Here is a 10,385-nt window from a genome sequence, read left to right on the forward strand (position 1 = left end):
AATAGGAAAACATCAATTTAGAAATATTTAAAAAAAGTAGAAATTTTTAAGAGTTTTGATTCAAAAAGTGTGTGTTTTTTTATAATTATTGAAAATAATCATTGTTAACATATTCATATTTAGTTAAAATCATATTAAAATTCAATTATTCTTCACATCTAATCAATTTTAACATCCAAGTAATTTAAAGTCACGTGTTTTTTCTTCGTTATCTTTCTCTTTCGTTATCGTTATCACCAACAACTAGAATTGGAAGTGAGCCGAGTTGAGTCGAGATAGACCAAACTCAAAATCGGCTCACTAAAAGCTCACGATCTGACTCGAACTTACGAGTTGGCCCAAATAATAAGAATATAATCTATAATTCTATATCAATAAATTATAACTTATATATTTTAAAAATATTTGAAAAGATTAATTTTATATATTATTTATCTATCAATAAATTGTAAATTTTTTATGTCCTACATCAAAATTATATATAAAAGATAAATATAAAATTTTAAATAATTAACATCATTAATGTACACACACATATAACTATTTCATATGTATATATATAATATTAAAATATAGATTAAATGCATATAGGATATGTGTATTAATAATTATATATATATATAATCGAGCCAGCTCACGAGCTAATAAGCTAAACTTATCCAAACTCAAACTTGACTCATTTAATTTATAAGTTTAATTCCAGGCTCAAGATCGAATTATTAACGAGTTTAGCTCGAACTGTCTCATGAACTGGCTTGACTCACTTCCAGCCATACCAACAACACCACCGTCCCATCCTCCTTCTTTTCTCATTTGAATTTCTTCTCCTCCTTCTTTTTTCTTCTCCTTCTATATCATCATCATCATCATCATCTTCTTATACATATCGTCGTTATCGTTATCGTCGTTATTGTTATTGTTATTGTTATTGTTGAATTTTTACCATGTTGATGATGTTGTCTGATCCAAAATTAATTTTCGATGTATTTTTTGTTCATGATTCAGTCTTGTTTATCTGATTTTTTTCGAACTGACTTAATTGTGTCGCAATTGTTATGTAATTTCGGTTTATTTCTAAGTTAATTGTGTCGCAATCCATTACGTAATTTCGGTTCATTTCTGAGTTAATTATGTTACAATCATTATATAATTTCAGTTCATTTCTAAGTGAATTAAGGTATATTTGGACTCGTTGTCCTGCACAATTCAACTCTTTCTCCTCATCTTCTACTGCTTCTTCTTTTTTTTTCTTTTTCTTCTTCATCTTCTTATTCATTTTTTCAAAATTCTTTTTTATTTACTCTCTTAAGAGGAATAAAACCAAAAAAAGAGAAGAAAATATTAAACAAAAAAGAAGAAATATATTAATGACGTTGTTTGATCCAAAATTGATTTTAGATGTGTTTTTGTTCATGATTCAATTTTGTTTATGTGCTTATTTTTTAACTGAGTTTATGTGTCACAATCATTATGGTAAATTTTGCTTCATTTCTGAATTCATTGTGTCAATCAATTTTATAATTTTGGTTCATTTCTGAGTTAATTGTGTCACAATAATTATATAATTTTGGTTCATTTCTGAGTGAATTAAGGTGCATTTGGATTTGTTATCCTGCATAATTCAAAACTCTTTCTTCTCTTCCTCGTCATCTTTTACTTCTTCTTCTTTTTTATCTTTTTCTTCCTCATCTTCTCCTTCTTATTTCATTTTCTCCAAATTCTTCTTCATTTATTCTCTTAAGAGGAATAAAATCAAGAAAAAAGAAGAAAATGTCAAACAAAAGAGAAGAAACATATTAATGACGTTATCTGATCCAAAATTGATAATTTTTTCTCTGTTGTAGTTAAATTCTCCTCAGTTGAGCTTGAAATTCACATGCAAAATATCTAAGTTCATGTTGAAAATCTTTTATTATTAACATCCATTACTTCTCAAATGTGCATATTCTTTACCATTGTTCTCTACTTCTCTTTCTTTCTGAGTTAATTGTGTCACAATTGTTATGTAATTTCAGTTCAATTTTGAGTTAATTGTATCGCAATCAATATATAATTTTGGTTCATTTCTGAGTGAATTAAGGTATATTTAGACCTGTTGTCCTCCACAATTCAAATTTTTTTCTCCTCAACTTCTATTGTAATAACGACAACAACAAAAGAATGACAATGAAGAGAAAACACGCGAAGAAGAAGAAAGAGAAGGAAAAAGAAAAAGAGCACGAGGAAAAGGAGGAGCGCGAAGAAAAAGAAGAAGACGACGATGACAATAACAATGACGATGACTTGGTTGGAAGAATGCGCATGCAATCATGTTCTTTTTAATAAGAGTAGTTTTGTTGGTATTAGATATACTTAGTTGAACTTGGATAACAATATTACTTAAATGTATAGCAAATTTAATTTAAATTCACAATTAAGTTATTTCATACAATAGTTGATAGATTTTATTTTATTTTTGAATTTATAGTATTTACAAGTATAAATACAACTCTTTTTTTCCTTGTTACGTTCATATTAATATTATTCTTAGTATTTTATATATGAATAACAATGGTGATAAAATTTATCTAACTGATTATAATATTCTTTTACTAGATAAGATTTATTCTTGTAAGTAAAAAATAAGAAAAAAATAGTATAAATAATTGCCTTTAATTTACAAATATAAATAATTAATCAATACATAAATAATTAATTAAATACAAATTATTCCAAATAACTTAAAAATTTTTTTTATTTACTTGCTTCTTGTATAACACAAATGATAAAGCTAAATGACATGATTATCAAGTGAACAAATTACACTAATCATGCAAAACTGCTCCCTTTTTTTTTTTTTATTAAGGGTGATTATTCACATAGTAGTTATTTATATAAAATTATTAAAATACTCTTTATATAAAATAATAATAACTATTTAATAATTTAATATATTTAATTAAATTATTTGACATTCAATATATTTATATTTAAGTTGTTATATTCATATGTTTGTAAAAAGTTTAAAATTATAAAAAAATAAAAAGGTTAACTTTTTATAAGTACAAAACAAATTTTATTTTTGATAAATAATTTATTTATTTAATTTGAATTTTTGTAAAATTATTTTGATAACAATTAAAAAAGTATGTAGAAAAAGAATAAAATTCAATTTTTAAACCTCTATTTTTATTTTATAATTTTAGAAACTTTCATCCGCTAGTGAAAAAAATACAAATAAATGTATGATGTAAAATTACTAAATTTTAGTGATAAAAATGTCCTATTTTAATCATCTTACTTTTAAAAGTGACATCAAAATCAAACTTTTAAAATCCTTTTAAATATGTATATATAATATTTAGTTTCTTTTTCAAATTTTAAACTATCTTAAATATTTTTTCGTTTTAATCCTTGAAAGTTATTTTTCGTTCGACATTTTAAATATTTTAAGATTATTTGTGGTGGTTTAGTTTTAGTCTTAAGAAATTATTAGTTCTTTGAAAAAATCCCTTTTACCCTTTAGATATACTTAAGAATGTAGAAGATGCATATAAAAGGGGAGTGAGACTGTGAGAGAGGGAACGAAGCAAGAAAGGAAAGGGCTTTTGTGTTGGTAGTGTTGTGTAGTGCGTGAGAGATAAGACTCTGGCTCTGCGACCCACTCACTCGCTTTATTTGTGTTAATCTATCATCATCGTCATTCAGCAGTGATGGCAGCGTCTCTGGGAGTGTTTTCCGGAATGAGCTTCGTGGCGGCTGAGGCGCCTTCAGGAAGCCTCTTCAGGTCTGTGGCTGTGGCTGTTCATGTCCCGCCGAAGGGGGGAAGGGTGCTGGGGGCTGTGCGAGCGGTGACGTCGGCGACGGTGTCGGAGACTCCTTCGAGCCCGAAGGTAAGGGGCATAATGAAGCCCCGCAAAATCTCTCCGGAGATGCAAGCCATCTGCGGCGTCTCCGAGATTTCTCGAACCCAGGCTCTCAAGCAGATTTGGGCCTACATCAAGGAAAACAATCTTCAGGTCCTTTTCTTCTTCTTTTGGCTTCCATGGACCATGATAACTGGATAAGGTTTTTTTTTTTATCAGTATTTTTTCCTCATTATTTTCAATGTCCTTCTGTTGTGCATTCCTAATGCCATTTTTTTATTATTCAGCAATCTATGAGAGTATGAGAGTATGACTTCTTTGTTAGTGTATTATTTACTGATTTTTGTGTTTCTTGTATATTTATTGATTCTAATAAAGTTGTCTATTAGAATTGATTTCGTATTCCTGTTACCTGTTCCCTATTTCTCCTTGCAGTCTAGTAGTATCCAAATTAGGAAGCTGCGTGGTCCAACTTGTTGTTCTTAGCACTACTACCACTTGCACTAAATTGCACCATTTTCTCATACAGTTTACAACATCTACATTCAGCTTTTTCATATCATACGAGTTGAGTGCGCATTCCTAATCCTATGTACTCTTTCTAGATCTTTCATTATATGAGCGATTAATGCATGTATATATGTTCATCAAGCAAATTTACCCCTAGGGGACTGCTCCTTCTTTTCAAGTCTGAAAGAAGAGGATGCCTAGACAATGACAGAAGGAGTAACTGGTAGAAAGACCTCAAAAACTTGGGGACAATTTTTTGCAATGATTTCCACTCACTATGTGCTTGTTCTAAAAATGACCCATAATTATTATCAGTTTTGCGTGAGACATTAACTCATGCTTTTACCTTTCCTATTTCTAACAAATGGATCTGCACAACTCCATGAATATCCAGCAGTTCTGTTAAGCTGATTTTATAATAATAGTTCATGAGGAAGATTTCCATGGTGGTTTCTTGGGCCAGCTGATGTTTCTGCGATCAATGTGTTATTGGCAACTATTTCCTTTATTAAAATACATTTCTTTTACTAACTTGTTGCTTCTACTTCTGACAGGATCCTGAAAACAAGAAGATCATAATTTGTGATGAAAAGCTGAAGAAGATATTTGCTGAGAGAGATCAAGTTGGCATGCTTGAGATTGCTGGATTAATTAGCCCACACTTTCTTAAATGATAGCACTATAGCAGGAAGTTGGACTAGATTAGGTCCCATGTATGCGAATCACTCATCATGTTTTGGTTTGTGAAACAGTTATGTTTACCTTGTCCTGCAACATAGAAGATGTCATAGTGTTTTTAGTAGTTGGGATTACAGAATTAGCATTCCCCAAGAGTTAAACTTTGAATGTTGTAGGCTCTTCAAGAGCGTTAGTGGGCTACCGTTAGGATTTTATTCGACATTTTGGGATCTTTTATATTATGGTGCTATCTATATTGCAGATATCGTTATTATAATTGTCCGCATGGTACTGGTTTCGTAGCAGAGTAATGCAGGAGTAAAGATGATTAAATGAGTGATTGCTGATTACAGTATCAGAATTTTAAGCTGTTCGCTCATTCGCAGGAGGGAAATGTTCATTGCTGTCCAGGGAGCTGCTGCTTTTGGATTGGAACAACTTGGACGTGAACTAACGTTTAAGTGTGTGATTTATCGGTATGTCAGCAATTTCCATGAGTGACTAAGGCTGAGTTTGGCTTTGAAAACAGAACATGAGAGAGCAATCTCTGTTAGACTGTTAGTGACTAAGGTCAAGTTTGGTTTTGAGAACCGAGAGAACATTAAGAATAAGATATAAAGAATAAAGACATAAAAATTTAAGAATAAGATATAAAAAAGGGCAATTTACATAAATAAAATAAATGGAAAAGTGTTACGCAAATACAATAATCAGACGCAAATGTAACAAATCTAATTATATGTAATTGGCGACACCCAAATGCGATTTCTAATTACATGTAATTTGCTAGACCCTATCGCGGAGTGTATTCTGCGAGATCCTGTGGCGGATTATAAAGGGAGTGACTCACTATAAAAACCGTGTGAGGGTGTAGCGGATTTCATTTCATGAGTGCTAATAGTGACTTAGAGAGAGAAAGTAGAGAGAAGTTAGAGGAAAAAGGTTGGGTTTAGGGTGAGCTTCTTGGAGTAGTTCCATTAAGCGGAACCATGGAAGATGAAAGGCGTTTGTACCGGCTCAACAGCGTTGTTCATTTAGCCGAAATCATCAATGAAGAGGTAAGTCTTTGATGTGGAATTTAAAGTCCACAAACTAACCGACAAGTGCACCGGGTCGTATCAAGTAATATCTCAGGTGAGTGAGGGTCGATCCCACGAGGATTATTGGATCAAGCAACAGTGATTGAGTGATTTACTTAGTTAGACAGACAGAAAATAGCGTTTGGGTCTCAATTGCATTAAAACAGTAAAATCAAAAAATCAGAAAACAAGCAGTAAACAAGTTATGAAATATATATATGAAGAAACAGTTAAGGTTTCAGAGTTATCTATTTTCTGGATTGACTTTTCTTACTAACTATTAATTATGCAAGATTTAATTCATGGCAAACTATAAGTGACTAAATTAGGCTTAGACCTTTTTAGTCTCCTCTAACTTTCATCAATCGCCAATTCCTTGGTCACTTAATTTTAATTAGAGGGTGAAGTTCAATTCTAGTTTATATGCCACAAACCCTAATTACCCAAATATAAGAGGATTATATGTCACGTATCCCGTTAAGTCCAGATAATTAGAAATTTAGGAGAATATATTTTCAAGCTGTTGTTCAAGTATAGAGCTTTTTCAAGTTATACAAGAACTCAATTAGAACAAGGATCATACTTCCGTTCCACCCAAATTCATAAGATAAAGAACGAAAACAATTCTTGAAATATAAATCATTACATGAATTAAAATAAAAAATAATAGTATCAATCCATACACTAGACAAAGCTCCTAACCTTAACATTGGAGGTTTAGTTGTTCATGGTTCAGAGAGAAAACTAGGATTCAGAAAAGTGTAAAGTGTGGAATGAGGTAGAAGAGAAGAGAAGAGCCCGAAGGACTGATTCTTTTTCCTTTTATATCTAATCCTAATTAATGTAAAATATATTTCCTAAAAACTAAATAATATCTTTTTCTAATCATAAAAGAAATAAAGTTTAATTAAAATTTATTAATTGATTTCCGTAGCCTTTGGACGTGAATGGGGACCACTTTTGTACTAAAGGTTGGCGCCAAACTTGAAGAACTTCAAGTTCGGCGTGGAGGAGGTGATAAACCCCATTTTGAGGGTTTATCTTGTGTCGATTTCAGAGGTTTTATTAATGATTCCACACACTTTTCACATGAAAATACAAGACTTTGTGTTCCTTTCCTAATTTTTGCCTCCTGAATGAAAACATGCTTATTTTGCACTAAATTAGATACATTTCTAATCTTCTCTTGGTACCATTTGATGCCGTGACCTGTGTGTTAAGTGGTTTCAGGATATAGGGCAGGGATGAACCGGAAGAGAGAAGGAGAATGGCGCAAAGGAAAGGAGCATGAGAAATTGAGTTTTGGGAACTTCAGCAAGGGCGCGTGCGCGCACTTGGCGCGCCCGCGTGGATTGCGCCGCTAGAAGCCAAGCCACGAGCCGGCATGTGTAGTGGCTAGGCCCTAATCTCCATGGGTGCGCACGCGTACGTTGCGCCTCCGCTCGCATTGCAATATGCCTCGCGTGCGCGCTGATGCTCGAATAGGATTTTTTTTAGAAGTCACGTGATCTGGGCGTGGAGACAGTTGGAGACCTCATCTTGGGGGAGTGCCTTGGCGGGAAGAGCTTAAGAAGACTAGGGGTTGAAGGGTTGAGGGACTTTTTGCTCATTTTTTAGATGGTTCTAGATTTTTTTGCTATTGGTAGTTACACTCTTGGGGGTAGAGAGAGATTCCAAGCTTTCATTAGGGTTCATCTTCTTCCATTTCTGAATTCTCAATCACTCTTTGGTGAGATCTATTGCAATTCTCAATTTACTTTGTTCATGTTATAGATCTTCTTCTCTAATCTCAATTAGTGCTTGCAATTGCTCAATTCTCATAGATCCTAGATTCAACTTTGTAGTTTTGGATTCTATCAATTTCTTGAGAAGTTTATTTCCATTGTTGTTCTTGGTTAATTGTTGTTAGTTCCTTGTGTTGAAGCACTTTCAATTCTACTTTCTTCTCATTTTTACTATGCCTTTCATCCTTGCTCATCAATTGTTTGATAAAATGCCAACACTAGTTATGGAGTAAAAGTTTCTTACTTGGCATAGGGTTTGGACCATTAGAAAGAGTTGAATAGTTTATGTTAATTGTTGATTTGGAATTAGAAATTGCTAATTGACTTGGAGTGCACTAAAGCTAGATTTCCCTAAGGTAAAACTAGGACTTGTGACTCAAGTTAGTTACTCTCATTTGACTTTCCTCTATACCTAGAGGTTAACTAAATGAAGCAAGGCCTAATTGTTGTCATCATTGAAGGAACTATAGGGATAGAATTCCTAATGCCAACCCTAGGCCAAGCTTTCCAAAGATTGATTGTTTGTCATCTATTTTGCTAAACCTTCAAAGAATCATAACAAGGCTTCCTAATCAATAAGATGCATTCTCTAACAATTCCAAGGGAGGACGACTCAGGAGACTAGTACTCTCGGTTATAGATTGTAGGATTGTTTGATGCCAGGTTTAAGTGTCGGTTAGACTATACTCACGATCATATTCATCATTGAATTTTAAATCGACATGCTAAAATTTCGTTTATCAAAATGGCGTTGTTGCCGGGGAATTTGCTTAGTGTGCCATGTTATTGTTTAGAGTAAATGTGTGTATATGTACATAGTTGCATTTCATTGTAATTCTTTGTTCAAGTGACAAACCCCTCATCGTTACCATGAGTTCTACTTCTCCTTCATTGCATGACGCGTTCACAACCGAACCCGAGCTTAGTCCCCTTTGATCCGGAAATAGAACGAACTTTGCTTCATATTAGACAAGTTCGGAAGCGGTTAAGGTTTGAAAAAGGTGAAAAAGTTTTCACCACCCCAACCACCTTACTAAAAGTGGATATTGAACCGTCACTCAAAGAAGGCAATAATCATTCTCCCATCAATATCACTAACAACTCTTCTTTTGTTTTAGGCACTAACGCCATGGATGCTCCGAGGAGAGTTACTATCAAGGAAGCGGGTGCACCAGATTATGTCCTTCAACCACTTCATGTAACTCACCCCAACTTGAATGCAAACTTTGAACTTAAGACCGCTTTGATCAACCTCCTACCTAAATTCCATGGGCTTCCCGCACAAGACCCTATTTGACATCTCAAAGACTTTCATCGTATATGCTCAACAACTAGACGGGAAGGATCCGATGAAGTTGCTATATGGTTGTTTGCTTTCCCTTTCTCTCTTGAGGACAAGGCTAAAGAATGGTTCTACACTCTATCTAGTGAAGTCACCTCCGATTGGGACTTGCTTAGAAGATGATTCTTGGATAAATTCTTACCCTCGGAGAAGATGGATAGGCTAAGGAAGGAAATATCTTGTATTGTACAAGGTGAAACGGAACCATTATACGAGTATTGGGAACGGTTTCGTAAGCTACTAGATGCATGTCCTAACACATGCTTGACACTCAAGTGTTGCTTGGATACATATGTCAAGGGATGCGAGAACACGATAGAACTCTTTTGGACACCTCTAGCAATGGTTCTTTGTCTAAATATAAAACAGCGGAGGAGGCATGACAACTTATCATTGACCTAGCCGAATCCAATCAACATATGAGACGAAGAGTCAACCGCCCAAAAACCGTGAATGAGGTATCAACTAGTAGCGAAACCACCGCTCTAACCAAATCCTTGAGTGAAATGACATCCATCTTAAGGCAACTCCAATTGAACCAACAACAACCACAACAACCTCAACCATATCAACAACACTCTCCACCCCCTCAACAATACAACCAACAATTGGTCCCTCAGAAAGTGTGTGGCATTTGTTCTTGCTATTCCCACTACACGGATGAGTGCCCAAGCCTTCAAGAAGACAACACTTTGGTGGCTACCCATAATTTATATGACCGCCCAAATCAAGGGTACTACCAAGGCAATCCTAACCAAGGGCACCCTTATCAAGGAGGAAGCTACAATCAAGGGAGTGGGAATCACAATCAAAATTGGAGAGATAATCATCAACAAGGGAATAGGGACAACAACAACAATGGAGGAGGTCAAAGATGGAATAACAACTCACAAAACCGGCCACCATTCAACCAACAAAATCCACCATTCAACCAACAACATCAACCATATAACCAACAAAACCCACAAAGAAACTACCAAACATATCAACCACCACATCAAAGACCACCACCCAACCAATCACAAGCTCCTCAACTCACATATCCATCCGCCCCCTCTAACCAAGATGATACACTCCGGACCATCATCAAAGGCCAAAAGGAACTACAAAACACACTTGTTTCCGGTCTCACTGGCCTCACCTCTAC

At 34.2% G+C, this 10,385-nt stretch overlaps 1 protein-coding gene across 1 annotated transcript; it reads left to right on the forward strand.

Moving 5' to 3' along the window:
• The first annotated feature begins 3,453 nt into the window (after positions 1 to 3,453).
• Positions 3,454 to 5,310, forward strand: LOC112801193 (upstream activation factor subunit UAF30). The gene is made up of 2 exons (XM_025843788.3): positions 3,454 to 3,998; positions 4,910 to 5,310. Exons 1-2 carry the CDS (start codon positions 3,693 to 3,695, stop codon positions 5,027 to 5,029), a joined length of 426 nt encoding a protein of 141 aa, XP_025699573.1. The 5' UTR covers positions 3,454 to 3,692; the 3' UTR covers positions 5,030 to 5,310.
• The last annotated feature ends 5,075 nt before the right edge of the window (positions 5,311 to 10,385 follow it).

The sequence above is a fragment of the Arachis hypogaea genome, chromosome 5, assembly GCF_003086295.3.
Source record: "Arachis hypogaea cultivar Tifrunner chromosome 5, arahy.Tifrunner.gnm2.J5K5, whole genome shotgun sequence".
In the NCBI taxonomy this organism is placed as follows: Eukaryota; Viridiplantae; Streptophyta; class Magnoliopsida; order Fabales; family Fabaceae; genus Arachis; species Arachis hypogaea.